General features: G+C 41.4%; 1 protein-coding gene across 1 annotated transcript; it reads right to left on the bottom strand.

Moving 5' to 3' along the window:
- Nucleotides 1-1,052: 1,052 nt before the first annotated feature.
- Nucleotides 1,053-27,447, bottom strand: sned1 (sushi, nidogen and EGF-like domains 1). The gene is made up of 31 exons (XM_019897157.1): nucleotides 27,208-27,447; nucleotides 20,543-20,830; nucleotides 20,288-20,428; nucleotides 19,777-19,939; nucleotides 19,584-19,709; nucleotides 18,966-19,079; nucleotides 18,306-18,419; nucleotides 17,889-18,002; nucleotides 17,515-17,562; nucleotides 14,446-14,538; nucleotides 13,614-13,748; nucleotides 13,125-13,244; nucleotides 12,928-13,044; nucleotides 12,645-12,791; nucleotides 11,131-11,304; nucleotides 10,628-10,741; nucleotides 10,283-10,396; nucleotides 10,020-10,133; nucleotides 9,804-9,920; nucleotides 8,702-8,995; nucleotides 8,131-8,320; nucleotides 7,731-7,843; nucleotides 6,772-7,050; nucleotides 6,558-6,654; nucleotides 6,355-6,437; nucleotides 5,376-5,477; nucleotides 5,004-5,120; nucleotides 2,653-2,740; nucleotides 1,800-1,879; nucleotides 1,682-1,715; nucleotides 1,053-1,297 (listed from the first exon to the last, which is right to left on the bottom strand). Exons 1-30 carry the CDS (start codon nucleotides 27,415-27,417, stop codon nucleotides 1,684-1,686), a joined length of 4,038 nt encoding a protein of 1,345 aa, XP_019752716.1. The 5' UTR covers nucleotides 27,418-27,447; the 3' UTR covers nucleotides 1,053-1,297; nucleotides 1,682-1,683.
- Between the last annotated feature and the right edge of the window lie 170 nt (nucleotides 27,448-27,617).

Here is a 27,617-nt window from a genome sequence, read left to right on the forward strand (position 1 = left end):
GTATTAAGCCACATGGGCAAATATGTATTCAATCACCGTAGTTTTAGTGCCACGTATGTAGATTAAGTATCATTTCTGCTGCATAATCGTCTAACGAGACATAACAATTCTATATACGGTCGAAAATGCATTTGTTACAGTATTAGAAATTCCGACGTTGACGACAGTACCATTCAATCGAAAGGCCGCCTTTACTTGCTGTGGTCAATACGAGACATTCTTGCGAACCATTGGACTTCTCTTGTAAAATTACTCGTTTTCTTTTAAAAACACACACACACAAAAGGGAAAATACGACTTATTTTTCCTTGAAAATACTACGTTGTTCTCAGAAAAAAATGTTTTCTGGAAAATCACTTTTTATTCTGGCATTCTTGTATGACTACTACTTTTTATTAAAAATAAAGTCAAAGAAAAAGAACCAACTTTAATATAAATTAAGCAATTACAAGACTAGTTTGGAAGGAAAAAAATATTGAAAAAGTCATTACATAACCAGACAGCTTTTTTCCCCACAAAAAACAGTCAAGTGCGAACTTTCACATAACTATAAAATTAGATTGAAAAAACATGGCCTTATGCTTTCTGAATAATAAGTAATAATAGGGGAGTGTACAAAAATCCAATTTCAATCCAACTTTATTTGTTGACATTTTATACGATATATGAGCATGATTATTGGTCGTGTTTTTAAAAATATGCGCTCTACTTGTGTTTGTAAAGGTCCTTTTACTGTAAACAAAGCTATTAGACCAGTATAAGAAGAAAAGACACAAAACCACAGGACATTTTCACATTTTTATTATTAAAATATTCACCTACAAAATTGGCCTATGAACACTATTTACAGAATAACGAGCAGCAATGCCTGCTAATAATAATAACAATAATAATAATAATAATAATAAATCAATGCTTGTGGAGGCTCTCAGTCGTACAGGAAAGTTCCATCGTAGAAAGGGTTCTGTCAGTCGTCATCTGTACCTGTGGGTAAAAAACAAAAAAAAACAAAAAAACAAACAAAAAAAAAGAACCCTTTCTACGAATAATAAATCAAGATATTTTACAAAGAAAACACTGCAGCATCATCTGAGAGAGGCAGAGATGAATTCCTGCGAGTAGCGATGAGATTGTCGGACGTTCTGGAGTCTGAAATGTTACAGTGTGTCCTGACAGGATTGTGCGGAATCAACAACACCAGCGCAGCCTTATCTTATCTTGCAACCAGCTAGTTCAAGTACATTTTTAAACATGGACATTTCCAATGTGACGGTCTTTGCGCCGGCCTCCAAATGTTCTAGAATTGAAAGAATACATCACACATTAAGAAATGCGACGAAGCACAAATGTGACCTGACTTACGAGTTTCGTTCCTGACTTCATGATCGCAAATGATGTAAAAAAAAAAAAAGAAAGAAAAACTCAGTAAGCTGCAGTAATATTCATATTTTTTTTGCAGAGAAAAAATAAACGAACAATGAACTGAACTCACGTAAAGTGTGCTGAATGAAGTCTTGAGCAATTTGTGGATGTTTTGAGTCTTGTTTGACCATTTATTTCCCCACAACAATGTTGTCCAGTTCTGAAGTTTTTAAGACTTTTTAGCCATTTCCATGCAGGGATTTTATAACTGGTTTATGTGATCCATATTATGATATAATTGAAGTAAAAAAAGACAAACCTTTACTGTTGTCTGCTTGTTCTTCTGACAGTTACTGTCGGAGATGAGAAAAAGACAGACGTGAAGTACTTGGTTTGATTGTATTTTATTATAATTGTGATATCAGATTTGAACTCACCCTGACTTTTCTTCAGAAGGGTTGATTCACAAACTTCTTGGTAGCAAACATCCTGCTGCACTTTATACGTTCTTTTGTACCTGCAAGAACAAAAAAAGGAGCAAAGATGAGATAAAAAAATGAACACAGACTGGAAAGAAACTATGACATGATGAGTAAAAAGTCATTCACATACGAGGAGCCATTTTTTTTGAGAAAAAAAGTTGTAATGCAACAAGATTAAAGTCATAATTTGGTGAGGAAAACTTTCATTTCATTCGTGTAATGTTTAATAGTTTTTCACAAGAATGCTTATTCTTGTTTTCATTTTTTTTCTCTTAACAAATGTAAGATTACTGCTTCTTTTTGTAAACCCCCATTCAAAAATGGTCCTTTTCATTGAAAATTGCAAGAATAAAAAACTTTTATTCAATGAAAAACACAACTTTCTTCTCATAACATTGCAATTTATTTTCTTGAAAAAAGCTAAACATGGTCTTTTCCAAAAGATTAAAAAAAAGACGCTTTCCCCGTCACAAAAAACAACTTTCTCCACAAAAATATATTTTTTTCTGGATTCAATATGATATTCTATGATTATATTTAATATTATATAATTGCTTTACATTCAAAGAATTCTTTGCCTTTATTTCTAAAAGTGACTTTTTTCCAAGTGGATCCCCCATAATCACAGTTCGGCATTCAAATATACGACTTCATTTTAACCGATGCACTTTGGAAAATTCTTGAAAAAAATGTTTTTAAAAAAAAAAAAAAATATTCTGTTGATGTTTTAATTCTGGTAGTACGTCCTCTTGTGTGAAAAGGCTCTCTTTGTTTCTGGAGAAAATGCAACTTAATGGTGGTGACTTACACGTAGTGGCAGACGTCACCCTCCCACACGGGCACGCTCGTCGTCTCCGAGTAGAGGCGAGTGCACGGGTGAGGCACTCGCTGGCAGGCTGGGCAAAAGGAAACATCGCAATCTGGTTATTTTGCAATCCTTTTTTGGTTTTGTTTAGTTTTTTTTTTTTTTTTTTGGTTTTTTTACTTTCTCATGGTTCTCAGTTTTGGACAAGCCGATAGGTTAACTTAACAACTGCTGTAACGCCCAAGCGCCAAATGAGCAAATGCTTACATGCTTAAGAGTAAATTAGCATCACAATTTCAAAGCCCCGTCGTCTGCTGTCTCCTGTTAAGACACAGACAAGGTGTTGCTCGAATAAAAAAAATGTAGATGCACCCCGTCTGGAGCCTTAAAGTCAGATGGGCTAAACTCTCGTGCTTGACAGGCCCAAAATATGACTTTCTGTTAAAAAAAAAAATACGACAATAAGCTCATAACATTACTACTTTTTTATTTTTAAATATGTTGCGAAAAAGGACTTCATTTTTGTTTTGTATTGGGGAAATAGAATTTGACAAAAAAAATCTGACCTAAATCTTGCAAGATTACAATTTATTTCTTAGTTTGTCAAAAAAAAAAAAGATTGCTACTTTTTTTATTAAAAAAAAATTGAAATAACTCTTGTAAAGTTGGTATTTAATTTTTATTGTCAGATAATTTGCTTGTAAAATAAAAATGTTTTGTTAAAAAGTAATAATAATAAAAATAAAATAAAAATAAAAAAAGTCTTGGATGATTACTACTTTTTTATTTTAAAAAAATCTTGCAGAATTCTTGTGATATTAAAAAGGTTTTTCTAGGTTAAAAAAAAAAAAAAGACTAAATTATTGTCTGATAATCTTCCGTCATCTGAAGCAAGACTCATATCATGCAGATTGATGACAGTGAAGTGCAGGATGGATCTTTTTGCCAACCCTCATTCCCACAATCAGGTGACTCGACAACAGGCGCCGCACAGCATTGCTTTGTAATGTTTGCTGTATTTTCTAAAGTGTTGTCTGTTTTTGCTGATGTTAATCTTGTGGAGTCTCGGTCTTGCGGGGGAAAAAAAATTATCCTCTCGGGACAATATGGTTGAAGAAAAATGGAGAAAGCTCCACTAAGATTTGAACCACAGACCTCACTGACCACAAGATAGACTCAAACCCATAATCCAACAACCCAGAGTGTGAAGGAAGAAAAAGAAAACCTTGACTTGTCTCATTGGCTACCATGTATCACAGGCCAAGATGTTTTATTTGCCCTGTGACAAGTAAAGGATGACATGAATTAAAATGTGGCTTCGTGGTCTTTGGCTACGATTGCTCCAATGATTGCCACAGGTCCTGGGTTCAAATTCGGGACAAAAGCCATCCCGAGAATCCAACAGCAAAAGAGCATGCTCCATTAGTTATCATACGGTGGCCCATAGCGTTTCAAAAAGCTGCCAAAAAGCCAATTGATGTGGAAAACGAGCCAAATGATGAGCGTCACTGTTTTAAAGAGGTGCTTGTCTGAGAGTTGAATCTGGACTCTGTGTGTGTGTGTGTGTGTGTGTGTGTGTGTATATGTGTGTGTGTTGAGATGCAGATAGACATGCACCACCTTGTGAAACTGGTACCAAAGATCATATCATGCAGATTGATGACAGTGAAGTGCAGGATGGATCTTTTTGCCAACCCTCATTCCCACAATCAGGTGACTCGACAACAGGCGCCGCACAGCATTGCTTTGTAATGTTTGCTGTATTTTCTAAAGTGTTGTCTGTTTTTGCTGATGTTAATCTTGTGGAGTCTCGGTCTTGCGGGGGAAAAAAAATTATCCTCTCGGGACAATATGGTTGAAGAAAAATGGAGAAAGCTCCACTAAGATTTGAACCACAGACCTCACTGACCACAAGATAGACTCAAACCCATAATCCAACAACCCAGAGTGTGAAGGAAGAAAAAGAAAACCTTGACTTGTCTCATTGGCTACCATGTATCACAGGCCAAGATGTTTTATTTGCCCTGTGACAAGTAAAGGATGACATGAATTAAAATGTGGCTTCGTGGTCTTTGGCTACGATTGCTCCAATGATTGCCACAGGTCCTGGGTTCAAATTCGGGACAAAAGCCATCCCGAGAATCCAACAGCAAAAGAGCATGCTCCATTAGTTATCATACGGTGGCCCATAGCGTTTCAAAAAGCTGCCAAAAAGCCAATTGATGTGGAAAACGAGCCAAATGATGAGCGTCACTGTTTTAAAGAGGTGCTTGTCTGAGAGTTGAATCTGGACTCTGTGTGTGTGTGTGTGTGTGTGTGTGTGTGTATATGTGTGTGTGTCGAGGCTGACATACACAATTCACACTGTGTGCCTTTGAACCCAGTGGTGCAGTCGCAGACATGTGAGTCGCCACCATTTCTGCATGTGCCGCCATTTAGGCATGGCACACTGAGACAGTCTTGGGCCGACTCTGAAAAAATAGAACAAACACATTTAATATTCATAACACCAAAAAAAAAAAAAAAAAAGCCAACATCTTAATCTTTAAGATCTACAAGTCCTGAAGCAAATACAACTTGATTTAACACCAATTTGTCATGAAAGATTTTGTATCCTGCCCAAGTGCTGGATGGAGCAAAGCAGCCTCAGAAAAATAACAGAACCTTCTCCTTATCCATCGCTCTTTGTCTGCACTCTTCAGAAAATTCGACTGTGCCACACCTACCAAGTTTTGCCCTGGATGTGGTCTGCTCCTGAATCTCGAGTGCCAGGCTGATTTTATTTGTGGTCTCCTCCATCCTCTCCAATCGAACCGGCGGCTGGGGTTCTGCCATGCAAAAACAACTCAACTCACTGCACAACAAAGTTTGGTGCTGTTTCATGCCAACACTACTTAGAGTTGACTGTCAATCTAAATATAAAACAAAGACAATGGCGCATTTTGTTTTTAAAGCACACTGCTTTGTTTTGCAAAAGTCTGAAAAATGAAAAATACAACAGAGAAAAATTTTTTTCTTTCTAGAAAAATGTAACTACTCGTAAGATTACAAAATCTCCTTGCAATAAATAAATAAATCTAATTTGAGTGTTTTACAGTAACATCAGTTGAGGAGTCCTGCAACACTGTGGAGTCACGCTTGTGACCTTTTAGGAGGTGATGATGTCATCGGCAGCATGATTCAATTACCAAAGCATAACAACACATCTTAACATGTCAAAAAACAACAAAAACAACACAAGAGATCCTTTTGCCTAATCTAGACACACACATGGAACGACTTAAGCAAGAGATTTTTGGGGGGCCTCCTCAACGTAAACAAGTGTCACACAAACACGCAGATGTAGAAAACCTAAAGTGGGGGGGGGGAAAAGACTGAGATGTGACGACCATAAAAGGCCAACACGATATCAATATCAAAATACTACATAGGTAAAGAAGAAAAAAATGCAAAGGTTATTTTAAATACACAATGTGGAACTGTCTTTGTTTTAGTTTAGTGTGACAGTAACTTCAACTGGGTGAGGTAGTCAACAGCTTGAAGAGACTTATTTTTTTTGGGGGGGGGAAGAATTGCAAACTACCAAACTGCTGCTGCTTGTGAAGTGAGTTCACAATTACCATACAACTTTCATAATTAATAGAGCGAGAGAGAGAGAGAGAGACAGAGAGTGAGAGAGAGAGCGGGATTTGCGATTATGCTTACTGTTCCGATGTCGAATGGCTTTTCTTGGCAAGTGTGTGAACTTGGCTGTGATCTTTCCCCTCCTGTCAATCATTTCAGTGTACCTGCAGAGAACATCCATGTGAGTCCAATTCATTATTTCTTTTTATTATTATTCCACTCCCCTCCCCCCACATACAATCGCTCAATATTTGTTCAATGATTTTGATTGATTAATTCCCTACCTCGGTTCTGCTCCACCTCCCAGGTCCTGAGGTTGAGACGGCCTTCGTCCCACCTTGGTCGGGCGTTCTCTTCTTCTGGGCCTGGGCTCCATCGGCACTGAGCCCAAAGAAGCACAAACGGAAAGCGTCTTTTTGTTGTTAATAGATTACATAAAGCTTGATTCCAGAGTGAAGAGAAGGGAAATGATCTCTAAAGTCAACTTGTGGTACGCACAGGTGATGAAGTCCAGGTACTGAGGCTGGCTATGGACCTGCTCCTGTCCCGCCTTCTTGACGGAAGTCAGGGCGAGTCGGTAGAGCTGAGCTGGCGTCAGCTCTCGGAGCGTGTACGAGCCAAGCAGGCCGCCGGGTAGGAAGCGGCTCCTGGTGGTCAGCCCTCGCGTCACGTTCACCACAAAGCCGTCGGATACGAGCCCCGGGTCGGGGGTCCAGGTGATGGCGGCCGAGTTGGCGGTGACGTGGGCCAGCGACAGGTTCTGCGGAGGGAGGGGCTCTGAAGGCAACATGGCAAAGCGTAACTTTTTATTTCTGAAGGATGCAACGTTTTCTCGAATAAAATGCTTATTTTAAAAAAAAAAAAAAAAACACGAGGAAAAATAAAAATCTAGAAAAAAAGATAACGTTCTTGGATTAAAAACTACTATTGATTCTTTCTTGAAGAAATACAACTTGTAAGATTACTTGTAATGACTTTGCATACGCATACAACTCTACAAAAATGACTTTTTATTTTTGAAAAATATGGCTGTATTCTTGAAAAATATCATTTTATTGTTAAATCAATAAATGTGTATTTTTCACAAAAAATGCTTGAAAACTTTTTACTAGAATGTGATGATTATTCATGAAAAATAATACCTGTAGTTTATTCTAGAACAAAGCTATTCTTGAAAAAACAAACTCATAAGATGTCAACTTGTGGAGACGGTAGGGGAAGAAGGGGAAATCAAACTTTAAAAAAAATCTTGAAAAAAATAACCCCGCCCAAAGACAAAATGCTGCTTTTCATTCTTGAGAAATTTCTTCTCTTAACACCCCCCCAACTTTTTATTCGGGTTTATCAGGTTTATAATTATCATAAAATCTGCGCTAATTTCCACAAGTCTAAGGTCTTTCACATATCAGCATTAAGCTAGCTGACTTACAAAAGTAAAGAAAAAAGAAGTAGCCTACTGGTCCAAAAGTGCAAGGGTCCTGCCGAGTGGCTTGTGGAGGGAAACTCGTCTGGCCTGAGTCCACTTTGGGTCAACACGTCCACTGTGTACTTGTGGGCAGGAAGTAGAGAACTGAAAACATCACAATAGATGTTCTATTACAACATAGAGAGTTGTACAACGGCATCCTCTGGTGGTAGGAAAATACCCACACTTTCTATTTTAAAGTCATTTTGATAGGGAATAGGTAGCTAGTTAGCTTAGTAGTTGAAAAGTAGGTATGTAGGTGGCTAGTTAGCTAAGGAGCAAGCTAGCTAGGATTGTAGGCAAATAGGGAGCAATGTAGGCAGGTTGCTCGGTCGATCGGTAGACAGTTGGTAGTGATCGGTGACTGGTTGGCTGTGGGCTCAGGGTCTCACCTGAAGGCGTGTTCGCTGATGGTGGCGTTGAGCAGGGCCGTGTGCGCTTGACCGCCGTCCTCGGGCGTGAGTGTGACTCTAATCCTGCTGACGGGCGCGTGGCGAGTCGTTTTGATGTTGAGGCTCCAGCTCAGCCACACCTCAGACGATGACACGTTCAAGACCTGCAGATGCTCCACCCGCCGAGGCCCTTCGTTGTGAACAGAAACGGAACAGTTAGCATGAACACATCATTCAAGATTAAATGTTGAAAACCTCCCACACAATCACTCAACTAAGCTAAATCACATGAGTACTTTAGTTGAATGTATGAGAACATCAGCATATTATATGACAACCTTTCAGTTATCGGTAAAGGACGAGAGCATTTCAGTAGAAGTGTGAAAGGGTTCAGTCCCTGTGAGCCCAAACAAATGAAAGTAGGGAGTGTGAGAGCGTTACAGTATTACTGTATGTGTGAAAGCGATATGGTAGTGCGTTTCAGCAAAAAAAAAGTGGTACAAATGTGAGAGCATTTGTGTGTAGTGCATTTAAGGGGGGGAAAAAAAACAGTGGTGTGTCTGTCACTGACTGGTACGTATGAGAGCGGTGGCTGGCCTGCTGACGTGGTCGTTGTTGGCATTTCGCTTGATGGAGTAGGTGGAGATGTTGTAGAGCAGGCCAGGCACCAAACTTCGCAGGACGTGCCACCGGCTCTGCCGGTCCAGAAAGTCGACCTTGCGAGCGCCTCCGCGGCCATGTGGCGCGTACGTCACCACGAAGCCGGTCAGCCACGCTGCAGAGGATGCCTCCGGCTGGTCCCAGCGCAGCTCCATCTCGCTCTCCTCCACACGCTGCACGTGCAGGCCCGAGGGTGGCAGCAGATCTGGGAACAGTTGGCAGAATATGATGACCAGTGAGGGTAGCCATCAAAATATGAACAGTGGAATGCCACCGTGATTATAGCTTTTTGACATAGTTTTTTTGCACGGATAGTTTATTAGGTAGGTCGGTAGCTACCTTGGTTGCTAACCATCTTGTTCACTAGATAGCTCGCTGAGGGTTGCTAATTTGGTAGTGTGATATGTTGGTAGGTAGCTAGGTAGGTAGATATGTGGGAAGCTAAAGAGCTAGGTAGGATGGCAGGTTGATAGCTAGCTAGCTAATTTGGTAACTAGGTATGTAGGCAATAACTAGGTATCTAAGTAGTCATGGAGCTAGGTAGATAGCCAAGTAGGTAGGGTATGTCATTTGGTAGCTGGGTATGTGGGTAGCTGGGTAGGTTGGCAGTTAGTTAGATTGGAACACTTCGTAGGTCGCTAGATTGGGAAGAAGGTAGGTTAATAGGAAGGTGACGAGGTTGGTTGTTTGGCAGCTAGGTAGGTAGGTAGGAAGTAAAGTAAGGTAGATGGTCTCTCCAGATAGTGGTATGTTGTGCAGTATATGGATATTGTCGGTTGGTCGCGAGGCATGTAGTGAGTTAGTTAGTTAATAATAGTTTGGTGAGGAGCTAGGTAGGCATGTAGCTTGGGAGAAAGACAGGAGTTAAGTTGTTCTGAGTATCTATTGAAGGTAAGGTAACAAGGTATCACAAGGTAGGTAGTCGGCGAAGGTGGGAGTGAGTTAGCTAGCTAAAACAACAATATGAAACCTTTTAAATAATACATAAATCAAATCAAATATAGATTTCAGACCTTTCTCACAGTCTTTCCCGGTGTGTCCGGCTTTGCACACGCAGTTGTAGTTTCCTCTCCTGTCGCTTCTGCACTCACCCCTGCTGCCGCAGGGATGCAGCACACAGGGATCCTCCACTGGGGGGCGACAAAGTCCAACACTTTCCACTACGCTGCTCCAAACTGTGAACTGACTGAACTTGAGGAAGAGGAAAAAGAGGAAGGAAGGGCACTCACACATCTGGCACTGGTCGCCGAAGAAGCCATCCTTGCACGTGCACATATATGTCCTCTTGTAGGCACGACACACGCCGCCGTTCAGACATGGGTTAGACTCGCAGCTGTCCTGCTCTATGCATGCACACACGCACGCGCGCACACCCACACACACACACACACACACACACACACACACACACACACACAATACCGTCAACATGAGCACTTTGTGTGGTTATTAACTTATCGATTGAATAGCATGTGTGTGGTTTTAAGTGTACCTGTTTGACAGTGGCGCCCTTTGAGGCCCGCTGGGCAGTGACACAAGTAGGACCCTGCCTGGTTCTCGCAGGTTCCTCCGTTCTTGCAAGGCTCCGACAAGCACTCGTTGATGTCTTCCATAGAATAGAGTGGACATTAACGATAGGTTCAGCAGGGTCAGCACACACGCCTGTTAATATGAACCATGGAGCCGTAAAGCATTTCCTCTCCACGTTTTATTTTATAGCTACACTCCAACATTTATTTAAATTACTCTACACTTAACATAATAGCAATTAGGAAAATGCTTTTTTTTTTTTTTACAGTTTTGGTCATTTATTAAAATGAAAAATGGAAGCACTTACCTGTCTGACACTGTTTCCCGCTATAGCCTTGCTCACAGTCACACACATAAGACTCTCCGTGGTTGTGACATGTCCCGCCATTGACGCATGGCTCAGACGAGCACTCGTTGAGTTCTGGAGGACGGATATAAACAACTAGCATCACTTGTGTATGAAAGTCAAATTGAGCATTTCTCTCATAGTTTTGATATCCTGCTAAATCCCCATAGGTACCGACCTCCGAGGAGCGAAAATCAGCAAGTCACGATGCCCTACTAAAAAGGTTAATGATTGCCCATTGATGCCACTAGATAGCAGCAAACCAATACTTGTGTTTAAATGAAATTCCTCAACCATACTTCAATATAGTAATGTTAAGGTTGAATGTCGTTTTTATGCGAATAACATAGGATAGAATCCCCCACTGCCAAAACGCAAGTGGACTAGTACTGTACATGGATAAAACTGGATCAGGATATAGAATATATGCTCCGATGGCATATTTGTGTGTTCTTGTGACGTACCCTCACAGACGGGGGGCTGGCTCCAGTCGCCCTGGACGCCGCAGACACTCTGCGTGGCTCTGGGTACCGCAACATATCCCGCCCGGCAGAGGTAAATGGCCACCGATCCCGGCAAGGTGGACGAAAACTGAACCTCGGCGTGATCTACCTGCGGCGGTGGCCCGCAACCCACCTCTGAAATATCAACAATCATGTGCTGTTTGTTAGCATGTTAGCAAGAAAAACAAATGTTTTCAGAAAAAAAGTCAAATTCCGCAAAAGCATTCACATGTATGATTTAGTATTTTATTTTATTGTAAAAGGTTTTGGGTGGGGGGATAACTGTGGGAATAGCAATATAGTTTTTAAGAAACAAATACTGCAAAAATAATTCCAACTATCAAAAAATGTGAAGGAAAAAAATTGCTGTTTCAAGGCTACTTCCTGGTTCACCTTTGCCTTGTCATTTGTCGCTAGGCAGAATTCATGGGGCTCAATCCCACCAGCCCCATGGACCAGTGGAAATAAAATGTTACATAGCAGCGATGTCCACTGGGCTATTTGAATGACAAATTAGGAGCTAGTCTTTTTAACGCAGTAATTTAAAGATTAAATCACCGCTCTGCGTTACACTGAAAAATATGTAAAGTGAGGTGGGTCACCAGGACATGGCAATGGCAACAGGGGCACATTGAGGCTAAACTGAGCTTGGCGTCAATGCTCATGTGTCCTGGGCTTTGACTTGAAATAGCTTTTACTCGCTTATATATGGGCTCGTGCTGCTACAGGGCAGCAACCACGCTAAGATTAGCGTAACACGGACGCAGTCGGGATCATCGGAGCACCATTCCCGAGGGTGCGTCAGATTAAAAGTGGAGGAGTACCAGAATATTGTCCTATTTTGGGGCCAAGTGTAACATTCCAAGATTTAAGTAAAAAATGAGCATGGAAAAAAAAATGACTTAAAAAAAGCTTTGGGTATTATACATTTTTAGAGAATCATTTTAGTAGTACGGAAATAATGACGTATCTTTAAGTGCCAAATTTGTTTCTTCTAAAAAGAATGTTGTACAGTATAAAAAAAAAAAAAAAATATATATATATATATATATATATATATTTTTTTTTTTTTTTTGAATGATGGGTGTTTTTTTTAACAAAATAGTAATAATATTCCAATACTGTAATGTCTTTTTTATGAATGTATTTTTGCAAAATTATTTTAAAAAACTATAAAATATATTCCTAATACGTTTTATTTCTGTGAACAAGTGTGCTTTTCTGAAAATAATGTTTGCTTTTTCAGAGAATAATCCTAACCCTAAAAGAATAATGTTGTATTAAAACAGAAATATGAATGAATATTACAAGAAAAATAAAGTTGATTTTTTTTTTAAAGAAATATTTTGTATTTTGAGTAAAAAAAAAAAAAAAAAAATGATTTCTATACAAAGAATGTTTCTTGTATCATTTTTTTTTTTTTTATCAATAACTTGCATTTGATTGAGAAGAATATTTTTGGTGGGATAGCTGACCTGTGTGACGGTGCATGGCGGTGGCAGTGTTGACCTCACAATGTCTTCCAGTGAAGGAGTCGGTGCACTCACACTTGTACTTCCCGATGTAGTGGAAGCATGTCCCTCCATTCACACAAGGACTGGACGCGCATGGATCAGGCTTCCCTAATGGACACATTTTTGCAAAATTTTATCAAAAATAAATATTTAAAAAAATATATGCATATCGCAAAGGCCTATGGAACTGTATGCTCTTTATCTAACTTGTACCAATCAGATGAAACCTTAAATGCTCACTCACCCACTTCACAGTGCTTCCCAGTGAACCTGTAAGGACACACGCATCTGTAGCTGCCCGCCTCCTCCCTGCACGAGCCCCCGTTGCGACACGGACCAGAGGCGCATGTGTTGAGTCGCACTGCAACCACACGTAGGGAACATTTGGTCATTTGGTACTGAGTTTGGCCCCCGTGTAAATGTCCTAATCGGCGTGGGTACCTTTCTCGCAGTGCTTGCCCCAGTGTCCGTGGGCACACTGGCACGTGTACCCTCCGTCACGCTCGTAGCAGTAGCCGCCGTTGAGACACGGGGTCGAGTCGCAGACGGATCGGGGCTGTACTGAAAAACACAAAGCGAGACTTGACTGTGTTCCTTCCATCTGGTCTGGTTTTGAAAACCGCAAACCTGCCAAAGGGCTATTCGAGCAACCACAGTGGAAAGATGAAAAAAAAAATAAAAATAACTTTCTTAATGATATTTTACTTTTTGGTCTTCCAAAATATGACTACATTCTCTTATTGTTTTCTTTCTCGAAAAAAGATTTCACTTAAAAAAAAAGAAATTCATTCAAGTAATATTTAAAAATAACATTTATCTAAAAAAATACAACTTTACGATATTCTCCCCAAATTACGTGCCAGCGTGGTTCTACAAATGACAAGTGGGACGTTTGTAAATGTCTTAGTGGCCATGGCTGAGCGCTCTTACCATAAGGGTAAAAGTCCTGCTGGTCTCGTTCTGCGGGGCTGGTCTGACACGTGCATAAGTACGCACCCCCGTACTCCAAACATGGCCCACCGTCTGGACACGGATGATTGTTGCTGCACGGCATCTGCGTCACTTCTGAACATAACACACAAAAAGGAGTTGTATGCCTTCATTGTAGTACCATTTCCTGCCACACAACATGCCAGAGAGCACTGAGCTCCGCTAGATGAAGCTGTAGCGCAATTAAGAACGAGAACAAGCAGAGCAGTGTGTGTGTGTGTTGCAGCTGTCTGTGTAAATTAATGTTGTTTGAAGCTTTATCATCACCAACATCAATGCTAATTTCTGTTTGACAGTCTTTGGCATCTCACATTTTACTTTATATGTTAGCAATTAGCTGTCTGTCTTTTGTTACACAACCTAATTAAGACTTGGTTGAACATTTAGTTCGGAGAATACAGTATATGCCTATAACTATGAGTGTTTCTGTTTTTGTTACTGCTTTGTGTGTTAAAGAATCGTGCACTATACAACATCAATGGTAATTTCTGTGAGAAAGTCTTATGTTAGCATTAAAATGTTAGCAGTGTTAGGCTGAATAATATGGTTCCGTCGAACACTTACAATATACAATATGTAAGCTAATTTCCGTTAGCCCATCTTTGGTGTTTTACATTATGGTGTTAGCATTAAGCTGCAGACTTCTGTTCAAACCAATGATGTGGTTTGGTTGAACATTGTGGTGTTATAAATATACAATGCTGTCTTTTTTCTTATAGGTCAGTCTAACAGGCAACTTATAAGTAATAAACAGGGTTCAGTTCAGACTTACCGAACTGGCAGTAGAGTCCCGTGTAGGAGGCGGGACATTTGCACGTCCCGTTGCTGTCCACACAGACGCCGCCATTTTGGCACAGACATTCCTCTGCACGCACGCACGAGCACACGCGCACACACGGACAGAAACAGTTAGCGAGTGGATTTGGGTGCTGATCCAAATGTAAACAAAAGGCAGGCTGCGGGCTGGAATGAATGAATGGCAACCATCTGTAGTGGATACCGAACGCCTTTCATCTTGTTATTGATTAGCTGTCATGTGACTTAATATTGTGTGAATGCTGAAGTGCATTCACACACGTGTTATACTGCATCCAAAATGAAAGCTTTTATTATTTTGCCCACTTGACATTGTACTGCTTCTGCATTTCTCAACTGATTCAAACCATTTCAAAATCCTGATCCATAAATTTCAAGGCATGAAGAAAAATGCCACATTTTCCCAGGAAGATAATCCCACTGAAAGACACTATCCATTTCCATAGCGACTTGCTCCTTCCAACCATTCCAACTTCAAGTCTCATTCATCTGATTAAGTCATTCCAACTTTAACCTGGTGAGGTCATTCAGGACATTGGGAACTATCACATTCAGAAACTGTCCATGTATCATTATTCCACATTTTCATGACAACATACCGTAACTAATGCAAGTATTTTACACAAGTATTGTTCACAACCTCCCTTGTCTGGTTAGAACGGCTGAGAGTGGTCAAGAGGGTCGAGGCCATTTAAATATTTGAAAACAAACAAAAGTCATAAAAAGATCTCTAAACTGTACAAGGAGCCAGTGAAGGCAGGCCAGAGTTGGAGTTACAGTATGTGCTCCCTCCTATGAGCACCAGTTAAGAGGCGAGCAGCAGAATTTTGGACTGAAGACACTTGAGGGAGGATTGGCTGACTGAGATGTAACAAAGGCATGGACTACTGTTACTAAGTGCCGTTGAAAAAGGACGAAGCTTAACCTTAGCCAGCAGCCCAAGATGAAAAAAGCTGGATTTAAGAACAGCGCCCATTTGCCAGTCCAATTTAAAACCCCAATTCAAGACTGTGGGTTTTAGAAAAGGTGCCAGGGGCCCCAAATCAGCAGGGTGGAATGCATAAGGGCCACTAGGACCAAACATCATAACTTCTGTTTTCTTTTCATTGAAATTCAAGAAATTCAGTGCCACCCAGATCTTGATTTCCTCCAGACAGGACTGAAGTGACCTTAATGAGAAAACATCCTTTTTGCTCAGCGGGACATAGATCTGACAGTCATCTGCATAGCAGTGGAAGTAAATACAATGTTTTCTTAAGATGGAAGCCGAGGGACAGCAAATACAATGAAATCAGCAGGGGCCCCAAAATTGAATCCTGTGGAACACCATATGACAGTGGGACAGAGCGAGACTCTGAGGAACCAAGGCGAACACAAAAAGTTCTGTCAGCTAATAGGATCCACTCAATTCCGCACTGGAGATTCAGTATGCACATGTTAGAGAAATTGCATTCTTCAGTCGTTACTAGCAGTCACCTCGGGGCCACAAAGATGTTGTTGTTTACCCTCGGCGTCCTAATTGAAGCGTCGAGGCGGAGGAAGCAGCCATATCACGCAACACAAAAATGCCTGGCCTTTGAAGTTAATTCTTCTCGTGATACGGAGCCGATGTGGCAAGAACCCTGGGGCCGATTAACAGACGCTTCATTAGCACAACGTGCTCTTTCACTGGTTACCTTTGAAGCCACGACGCGCTCCTTATGTCCTACTTTTTGTTGTTGTTTTTTTTCCACTCGCCATTACAAAGAGCATCGGGGGAGATTTAGGAGACACTTAGTTGAGCTCAAGGGTGACAAGTTGCATGCTGTTTGCTGGAGATTCAGTGCTATTAAAGAGCTTGGTCACGGCGGGGCACAATATGATGCTGTTTTCCGCTCTCTCGCCGCCACAACTCAACAAAGAAACACAATTACCAAAAGACACGTTTTTCGTTAACATTTTGAATCAAACCACATGGTTGTAAAAACAATCATTTTGTCACATGACTTAGCAGGAAATTAAAGAGCTTTTGAGGGTATACATCACTGTGCAAGAACTGGCATTTTGAAACCCTCCCATCTTCATTCTTATAATATTCCATTTTAAAGTTATTTTTAAAATTACACATTTATTCTTCACAATGTCCTTATTCTCGGAATATAGCAACTTCTCAAAAAAAGTTACTTTTTTCATGAAACAAATATTTATTATAGAATATTAAATATATTTTTTAAACCTTACTTAATAAAAATTACAACTTCTGAAACTATGATGCCATTTTCCCCAAAAGACCCCTTAGTTCTCAAAATATTAAGCCTTTTCCTCTTCAAGACACACTACTGTATTACTTCAAAAAACAACAACAACAACAACAAACTACATAATTTATACATAATTTATACTCTTAAAAAACAAGAATACAATTTATGACTGAAAAATGTCTTTGCCCTCATAGTACAACACTTGGTCATATTTTCTAACAACTTTACAAAAATGTAATTCGGATACTATTTTCCTTTTATTCTCCCAAAATGCATCTTGGTTGTGTTTTGGTGCTCAGTGTGGCGCGCAGCCTGTGTTCCAGAGGAGCAAATAAGTAGCCGCATATTTCCGCAGCAGGAAGCAATGAGCTGAATACCACAGAGTGTGGCATCCCCTCATAAAGAAACATTTGGCTGTCTAGACAAAGCGCTTCCTCTTTTGTTGGTCAACTCATAAAAAAAACAAAAAAATGCTCCATAAAACAAATATTTACAGGAACCGACAATGCCTCAGGTTACAACGAGTGATGAATGGCTGTGGATAAGGATATGCTATGCCTAAAAATAAAATAGGCCTTTATTTTTGTTATATGATGATTTCTGTCCCCTAAAATGATTATTTTCTTGAAAAAAACATTCAACATTATCTAGCATATTACCCCAACTAAAATGTGTTGTTATTGATAATTACAACAACGCATCAGCAAGACCCACCCCAAAAAAACAAAAAAACTCACAACCAACCACAAAAGAAACGTATCGGATAAAGTCGTCTTAGAGCTCACCGGTTTGGTTTTGGGACACAGTTGAATTGAACTGAAGCTCCATCAGCTCTATGGGATACAAAATGACAAAATCAATGCCTTGGAAAAACACAGCTTTAATGTTCATAATCACTTTTTTTTTTTTTTTTTTCCAACTGAAAAAATATAACTTTACTCTGGAAAAAAAAATTGCACTTTATCCTCTGTTCTACTGTATAAACTTTTTGTTTTTTTTTTAACTGAAAAAATAACTTTACACTGGAAAAAAATTGCACTTTATCCTCTGTTCTACTGTATATGGTATATCCTTTATTTTGGACTTATTTTGTCACTACCCCCTCATCTGACAACATAAATGACCAAAAGACTTCCAGAAAATTTGACCTGAATTTCACCTGACTCGCAGACGACTCCTGTGAATGGCGCGGGACAAATGCAGGTAAAGTTGCTGCCGTGATTGATGCACTGGCCTCCATTCAGGCAGGGCTGTGAGTTGCACTTGTCCCTCTCTGCGGCATAATGTGACACAAACTCAAATTATTATTGGTATAAAAAATACAAATGTATTGAGAAGTACAGTGAACACATGCTATATTGCCTTTCACTGAACAATGATGCTAAAATTAATTAGCCCATCTATGGCGATTTACCAGTTTGCTTCTTGTTTTTACAATCTCTCATTTGCTCCAAATGACGTCAAACAATCATCTCAACTTTCTTGACAGCAACAGAGTGAAAAGAGGCACGAAATGTATAACCTTTTGTTTGTAGAAAGGGGAGTTCACTGTCAAGCATGACAAACTATGTCCCACCTGTCTGGCACAGCACGCCGGTGTAACCTGGCAGGCACACGCAGGTGAAATTGGCGGCGGTCTGCACGCACAGCGCGCCGTTGAGGCACAGCCCATCCCTGCACTCGTCCACATCTGCAACGGAATGTTACATCCATATTTCAATATTTACTCAGCCGATTGATATATCCGCCACGCGGCTCCCCTCGTGCTGCAAGTATGCGCCGCTGGCCGTCAAATGAAGTATCGCAAGAGGTCAGATACATCTTCACGCCGACTGGCTGTGGGAATGTTCGTAAAAACTCCACAGAATTGAATAGTGAATTGATCTATTGATCTTATTTTGCCGGACATGTCCACTTTTTCCAGCGTATTTATTTATTTGTCGAGTAAGAATCGAAAAGATAGCTATTATTTTGTTCCAGGGTGATTTGCTAATACAGAAAAGGCACTATTTTTTTTTTATCATTATTTCATTACAGTATTTAAAAAAAATTATATTATTTTAGTTGTCTTTGGTCATACAGATATTATTTTGTTATAAAACTGGATTTTCTATCCATACAGAGGAGGCATACTTTAAACCCACCCTAATTTATCGATCTCGTAAATTGTAATTAGTTTACACTCTATATTTTCAATCATTGCAATTCCTATTTTGTACATAAGCAATGATGTTACCTGTTTCACACAGAGACCCGGTGTATCCAGGTGGACACTGACAGCTGAAACTGTTGACAAGGTCTAGACATGTTCCTCCGTTCTGGCAAGGCAACGAAGCACACTCGTCGACATCTGCAAAGGAAGGAGGATGGCTTTTACACAATGTGGAAGGGGGCTTAGAAAGGTCCATAAATTCAGTGTTGGTGCGTGAGGGATACCGACAAAAAGGCATGTAAAAGGCGAAAAATGCCGGGTTTTAAAGACAGTGTGAAAGGGGCACAGTTTGGGACATCTAAAATCCATGTCCTGCATGAAAGGAAGGAAGGAAGGAACGAAGGTAGGTCGATGCGTAGGTAGGTAGGTAGACGGATTGGAATAAAGGTTGGTTGCTACGAAGGTAGCAAGGTAGATAGGTAGATAGCTAGCTATCGAGTTAAAAAGCTAGTTTCAGCTAAGTAGGTACATAAGTAGCTTGGTACACTTCAAATGTAGATGGGTTAAAAGATGAGTAGGTTGCTAGGAAGACGGGTTGGTATTTAGAAGACAAGTACAGTAGGTAGGTATTTGCTCTACTGTTACGCCTTGGATGTGTCAATTTTGCACTCAAGACAGCATGAAAGGAGGCTCCCGACTCACTGATCTGGCATCGTCGCCCGGTGAATCCCGATAAACAGGAGCAAGTGAAGGACGGATTTCCCGTGATGCAGTCGTCGATGCAGCGGCCTCCGTTAAGGCACGGTCTCAGATGCGGGCACACCGACGCTGGGGGGGAGAACAAGTCACTGCGTGAAAGTCGTCACCGCAGTTGGTCAGAAGAGGGCGGTCTTACCTGAGTCGTTACAAGTGCCCACCTCCACGTTGGCGTGGTCTATGCGAAAAACCCAGCGGCCAGGGAAGCCCACGTTGGTGGTGGTTTCCACATGGGTCACATCTTGGGTGCGTGAGCCAGGAATGTTGAAGTATCGCTTGCCGTCGCCGGCGTTAAAACCTGCCTGGGGGGGAGACGGCAATGGGGTGAGGGAGGGGGGAGCCAATCAGGCTGCAAACTAATTACAGTCTGGTAGCCAATCAAAGATGTTACCTGGAACACTGGATGAAACCAATCTGGCGATATTTGGTGGATTTTAACTGTTGACCAAATAACAGACTGGTGGGTGCTGCCTCGTAGTACATGGATACAGTAACTACCTACTTTAGTTTTCTTCCTTCCTTCCGTCAACCTATTGTCCTACACCAACCTCCATAACTGCCAACTACCAAACCTTCTACTTATCAACCGAATTTTAATTCACTATTAACCTATCTACCCTGCCACTTCGCTCCCTAGCTAACATGCTTACCTGCGCTGCAATGCCTCCCAGGCCATTTTCATCCCCCCCGCTACTGGCATGTCTTCCGGTGGTCCAGGTGATGTTGCTGTACTGGAAGATGGTAAATGAGACCTCGCCATCAGTAATGAGTACCGCTTGGAATGTGTTCACCTGGATAAAAACAGGACAACATTTTTGTGTCAATATGAGTATACTGCGCCCTGAGAGATATAGCGCAGGAATTTAAGCGTTCATTTTGAAAATTGTGGGTTTATTGTATCATACCGGCGTGGTAGAACTGCCACCATAGAAAGTGACTTTGTGCCAGGTGGAGACGAGCACCCAGGTGGCGTTGAAGTCAGGAAAGTCGGAGAAATGCATCCTGATGTCGGTGGCCGCACGGCGGAGGATGTCCGGCTCGTGGCTCTGTCGGTAGAAGACGTGTCCCGCCCGCCGGTTGTCCACATCAGCCCAGAAAGGCGCCACTACCCGGCGGTCCCCCGCGATGGGGAATGCTACTGGGGTGAACTGGGACACCTCCCTGAGGAAGGATACCAGGCCGTTGTTGTTCACCTGTGGAGGTGGCAAGTGAATTATCAGTCAGTCAACGTCGTCCTGGTAAATGTTTGCACTTCCCGAGTGGCAAACAGATGATAGTTTTATTTATTCCGAGAAACGACAAACTGCAGCTTAGCAAACCAACAGATTACCAACTGGGAAGTCATTTAGATAGATGCAAATTTCACACGTTTTCCGTTTTAGAAATCATAACCCTCATCATCATAAAGATATCCTACCTGGTAGACCTAGCGACAAATCTTGCTAACTTGCTACCTCCGTACAGATAGTAATGCTCGTTGATAGCTAGATAAGTAGTTTGGCAGATAAGTGGTGGTTACGTCAGGAGGTATGGTAGGTCTATCAATAAGTGTGGAGGCATTGGAAGCTAGTTAGTGAGCTAGCTAGGAAGGAAGGAAGCTTCCTAGGAAAGTGACTAGGTAGGTAGCTAGGTACTTACGATTACATAAATAAATATACATTAATGTGATAGAACATATTTTTTGCTCACTTAATAGTGGTTTTATAAAATGAATGAACATTGAAAAAAATCTATACACTGTCCTTTTAAGGTCTTCTAAACATGAACAAAAAAAACATAAATAAAGTTTCCCTGCCTAGATATATAGGTAGGTGGTCGCTAGCTAGCTAGCTAGGTACGCAGGCGGGCAGGCAGGTACCCATATAGGTCGGTAGGTAGGAAGGTTTGAGGGCAGTTAACGGGCAGGGATGACCTTTGCCTCGGTGCCCACATGGCCAAACAACATATGACAAAACAACAGCGCTAAGGGAGAGTCGGTGGAAGGCACCCGGCCAGCTCTAGCTTTGCGCCCTCAAGACATCATTTGGTGTAAAAACAGGCCAGGAAGTTTTGTTTGGCTGCAAGGACGGAAGCTCATTTAATGATCCCCACCGCAGTTTTCGTCCCCTTCGCATCAGCGGGATGCAGTGAGAACCTGGACTCGTGTGTGCGTGTGTGTGTGTGTGTGTGTGTGTGTGTGTGTGTGTGTGTGTGTGGAGCATGAGCAAAGAGGTCAGCCCATCCGATAGCGGGATGAGCGGTGGGGATGAGGACGGCTGCTCGGGAGTTGTCAAGCTCCCACGCCTGCAGAGAGAAGCGCTAATGATGTGTTTGTGTGTAAAAGGGCCTTCAGATGACATTGGATGAACTGCACATGAATACATCGACACTATATATACACAAATGCATGCAGTGAGAATAGTTGGCATATAGCAAACTGAACAGCAATAATGAGTGTATTTATAAGCAGCTAAGAACATAACACCAGCAGCTGATTGACAGCCATACAGGAATAAATAGTATATGCCCGGTATACGGAAATTAATGCGCAGCAGCGAAAATAATGAGCTATCTATAATGCAGCACAATAAACAGCATCAGTGTTGTTGACATGCATACATGAATAGATTCCATAATCACACGGAAGTGAATGTGAACTGCAGCAGCAACAGTCCGCGGCGCTGTACGTGGCAAACAAACCATGTGGTAATAGAAACCAAGTTAACACCAGCAATACTGCCAGCAGTGAACAAAACCAAGTGAACAAAAGCAGCAAGAATAGTCAGCAGCGTAACTTGTACTGTATGTAGCAAAAAAAAAAAAGAAATAGAGTGATGTTCACTATACAAGAGTAAATTATATATTAACATAATCCTATACGATCACATGCATGCTAAATAACTAACTGAATTTGAACATAAGCAGCAAGAATAGTCGGATGTGACCGACCACATTTATGAGCATTGAAGCTAAACTGAAGGCATTTTGTTGCAAAGTAAAAAAAAAAAACAGCCCGAGCAAGCGGTGCATGGTGCCTGAGGCTTTTCACTGATGAGAGAGAGTGAACGGGTTCAAGTGCTGCCCGCCGTTGTCATGTCGAAACAGCGCCAAGGTCATATTCACAGGAGAAACATCTCTGTGTCCATATTTCTTTTTGAAAAAAAAAAAGAGGAGGAGTGGTGGGGGGGGGAAAAAACGGGGGGGGGGGGGGTAATGAGTGGCCAACATATCCGGGATTTAGCTTGGGTGCGTTTCTGCCGGCATAGGCGCTTTTATGGAACACAACAAACTTTGATGTGGTTTACGCTGAGCCAAAGCAAACCTGCCGAATGGAGAAGAAGGTGCCCAGGCGTCAACAGGAGGTGAAACACTACTTCTTTCTTGTCAAAAGATGGACGTTTCCTCTACTCCAAAGGCTTTTCGGCTCATAAATCCGCATCGGAACAACTTTAATATGGCAGCGACTCTGCGGGAAATTACGAGGCTCCTTTTTTTCATGAAGGAAACTCGTCAGTTTATGTCATGACAAATCTCGCCCGCTTTCTGCCAAACATAACACAATATCTCACATCTCATTAACAGGCCTTGTGAGGTTTTTAGGGTTTTTTGCTTCTTTTGCTGCATACGACTTCCAGTCTGCTAGTTTTAGGCTAATGCTAAATAACATCTATGCGGCGGTGTTGTGACCCTTTTAGGCAATGGACTGAACATGTCGACGGCGATTATAACAGTCATCACAGTCATATATTCTTTATCCTGTGCAAAAATCAACTAATATTGGTGCCCTAACTGATGAGCTGAAAGGACTTGACATGTCTCAATGAACAGTAGATCCATCTGTTAAATTGTTTAAAATGCTCTTTAAATTATACTATTGTTTTTATGAAGCAATAATACACTATAGAATTCTATTTTAGATGTCAGCAAAACAGTGGCAAAACATTGTGAGTATGGAGTCATGGTGAGAAGGGAGGCTTGTCTAAAGATTTTTCTTTACATACCGTTGCTTACATTTTGTACCATGCAGTTGATAACGGTACACAAGAGGGTCCCCCCCCATGCTAAAACCACAACTTATTTTAGCAATCTGTGATTATGCTAAGCTCAGTGAAGGTATAAATACAGTATACGTGTAGGCCGATATGTAAAGTGAGTTGAGTCATGACTGGGCAGTGGACCAGAAGATGGAAGAGGGTTCCCCAAAGCTAAGACCACAACTTGCTTTAGCACACTGCTGCTTGTTTTAGCTCTTATTGGCTATGTTAAGCTAAGTGATACATAGCCTCTATGCCTTTTCATCGCTTGTTTTAACTTCGAGCGGCTATGCTAAGCTGAATTAAGATAAGCTAAAACGCGAAGTGATATATAGTATAAAATATAAAAGTTGAGTCATTACTTTATACTAGACAAGGCCTCCCCCATACCTTCGCGCTACCTTTTTTAGCCCCCAAAGGCTATGCTAAGATATGCTAAGCTATGCTATTAGTGGCTGTTGGCCTGCTCAGAACTGAATACATACACAAACACACACAAAAAAAAAAAAAACATCTTTGGAGATGAGCGCTTGCAGATGGTGACCAGATATGTAAGCTTCTACGTGCATGCATCATGTGCTTCACTCCCGGCAACGCCTACTTCTTCTTTCTCCCCACTTTCGCCTGCAATAAAAAGCGGCAGATCGTAACTATCTCCCGCTCACATCTGCTTCCAAACATGTGCTCTGTCCTCCCTGACCTTCAGGCTCCCGAACCCCTGCGTTAAAAAGTATGGCGAAAAAAAACATGAGGGGCTGTTCGGTTTTTGGGAACCGCGGCGCACGGGACTGACATCTGGGTTGCGTTAAGCCTTGATTGGTCATTTCTAAGATAAAGCAGCTGGACAGTTCCATGGGGAAGACCCCTGCCATGTTATCTGAGGCGAGGGAGGAGGAGGGGTGATGGAGGGAGGCTTATTGGGGGGTGGGATCCCACAGCAACATGTGAAAACTCCCACTCACAAAGCGCAACAACACAGTGACAGCCTGCCTGGTTACTGAGGCTCCGTGTTTGTCAATCGCAGCAGACCAAAATAAAAGCAAGGCAACATATGGAAAGCCCTTGAAGCATTTATTTGATACTCTTGATGCCAAGCTTAACATCCATGTACTCGTATGCGCTGATCCCCATTAAGTAGGACAACTTTGGCATACTAGTTGAACAACTGCATGTAACGAGCGAGGCCAAACGGCGCGCGAGTTGACTGCACACTAATAGTGGGAGCTTCACTTGTAATACAACTCACAGTGTTGCCTCATTTTTTTTTTTTAATTATCTTCTCTGCTTACCAACACACACATCGCCAAGTGCCTTGCCCCGCCCACTTCTGGTACCCCATCACTGTGATTGGTAGGGAAGCTCATGGTACGATTTTATTGCCATATTTTAACAACAATGCTACCAGTATTGTGATATCGTGATTGCGCTAGAATCTTTTTTCAGTTATCACTATATTGTTTATACTGTATTTTTATTGACAAGGTTCTGAAATGAAATTAGTTTTCATTTGTGGTTTTGAAAAAAGAAAGAAAAAAAAATTGTGCGTATGTGAAAACATCAAACAGTGACAAGGTTGATATTGGCATATTGATATTGCACTGGAAGCGATACTGGTATCATACATTGAAAAATGGATTTTTTTTCATTAAATCCGCAGTTAAAAGAATATTCATAAACTGTCAAAATGGTCAAACAGGTGCTTAAAGGTTTTTTCTTATCTTCTTATCTTATCTTATCTTATCTTACTTGGAAATCAGACTGTGACAATATCAAAATGTATTAGTTCCTAAAATCTACTGACAAAACGATGATATCTCAGGATATCAAGAGTTGACAGTAGATGAGATCATCAAACATTGCCAAAAAGTGTCAATATCCCCCTTTGCTGCTTCTGTATTGATACGGTGCGTGAAAGCGATACGATACAGCACAATAATGATATCTTCTCTGTGGTCAGTTAGACACACATTGGAAGAATAGTTACAAATGGTCTGAAAGTGAACCACGACAATATCGCTACTCGCCACTTATGTATTGATACTGTGCCTGTATTTTATTCATATACAAAACTGTAACCTAAAATGAGATCAAAAATGACAATATTGAAAACAGTCATATATTTCACTTGCCCCCATGATTTTATCACTTAGCTTCCCACAATGTGAAATTATTATTTTGTTTATACGGCTTTCATTGGATGATGGTTGGAGATTCCTACGTAAGGTTTAGGGGAAAAAGTTAGATACCAAACAATGCGACATTTTCCAGCACTCTCAAATGCACATTCGAAACTCACTGCACTGACTTTTTTGCCCATTGTTGCCGTGGTTCCTCAGCCTCCCCTGGTGGCCATTTGACGATACGAAGAGGAAGAGAAGGAGGAGGGGATGAGGAGGAGGAGGAGGAGGGGATGCATCAGCACACAACAGGTGGTGCTGATTTAAGGCACATCAAAGTGTGTGTGTGAAAAGCCGGCGAAAGGTTCCTCCGCGGGTCGCATGGTACGGTGGAAACGTAATACAGTACAAATGGGGGTTGGTTATGTGCACAAACACACAACTGGATTTTTTTTAAAGAAAGATCATATTTTTTTGATGGAAAACATATTGTAATTTTAAGCAATAAGTCCTTTTTTTCAGGCTATATATATATTAAAAGGCTATATTTTTGCAATGAATAAAACTGTTTTTGTTTTCCAAGAAAATAATATTTCAGTTTCAGGAAAGCTTCCTATTTATAAAGATATTAGATTTTTAAGCAAACATTTCTAAGGGTTTTTTTTTCCTCAACTCAATTGTTTTTATATTGTCTTATGAAAATCATTTTAAAAAATGAAAATTCTGATTTGATTCAAGGAATTTGTATTTTTGGTCAAATTGTTGTCCTCTTTTTTTAAACATATTACCAAACAAAAGGTTATATTTTGAGAAGAAACATTTTTTTGATGCATTCGTTTTTCAATTGGTAGGTGTGGAAGAAGGTCTCCCCCAGCTTGTCTGTGAAACCAAGTTTGTAAGCCACTGTTACGACTAAAAGATCCCTGGAGATGGCAGCGTTGCTACACTTTGGATTTAAGATCAGCACAGCTTTTGAGTTGAAGATGAAGCTTAAGAATGTTGATCTCAGGCTTGCCATATCAATTATGAGGGAGAAAAATACCAACACGGAACTCGGACAAGTTTAGATATGTCACACATAAACATAAACAAAGCCTGTTTTGCGGCAGCGGAATAGAGAGCGCGTAGTGTGATCTTCAGAAAGTGAATGTCGAATTCATGTAAAAAATCAAAACAAAACCAAAAACCACTGACGTTCATCTCGAGCCATGCGGTGAGTCAGGGTCAGTCACGGCGTGTTTCTCAGTTGTAGAAAAAAAAAAAGTCCGATTTTTGCAGTAAAAACACACACGCAGCAAAACATGCATAAACTCTGCAGTGTAGCGCTTGGCCGCCAGCCACCCTGCCCCGTCTCATCCCCCCGGGGTCCTGTCACTTTGCCTTGCCAAGTCCTCACACATACATACACGCACACGCACCAAAAGACATAAACACACTCACATAGAGCCCCGTGTGCCTGTCTCCGAAGAAGGGGAACGCCACCGAGATGTCCAGGAGTCCCGAGCCTCCGTCGTCCTGGGCCGCCGTCTGTACGTCCCCCCGCTCCGGGCCGAAGGGGTAGAAGTCCTCCAGGGTCACGGCCGCCTCCGTCCCTCCAGGCGGCAGCAGTAGCAGCGGCAGGACGCACAGCAAGGAAGACAGCGGCGGCATGGCCTCAGCCACCCTAGGGGGGGGAGCGGATGGAGGAGGCCCCGACTCGAACCCACCTCGGGAGGGGGTGAACAAGTCGTCTTGGAGAGTCGCACGCTGGTCCTTCAGCTCCGCGCCGTCTGAGGAATACTGGGGATTCCTCGCATGCTGCTCAGGGAATGAACGAGCAGGAGCCGGAGCAGATTTTTTTTTGGGAGGGT

The sequence above is a fragment of the Hippocampus comes genome, unplaced genomic scaffold (assembly GCF_001891065.2).
Source record: "Hippocampus comes isolate QL1 unplaced genomic scaffold, H_comes_QL1_v1.1 scaffold22, whole genome shotgun sequence".
In the NCBI taxonomy this organism is placed as follows: Eukaryota; Metazoa; Chordata; class Actinopteri; order Syngnathiformes; family Syngnathidae; genus Hippocampus; species Hippocampus comes.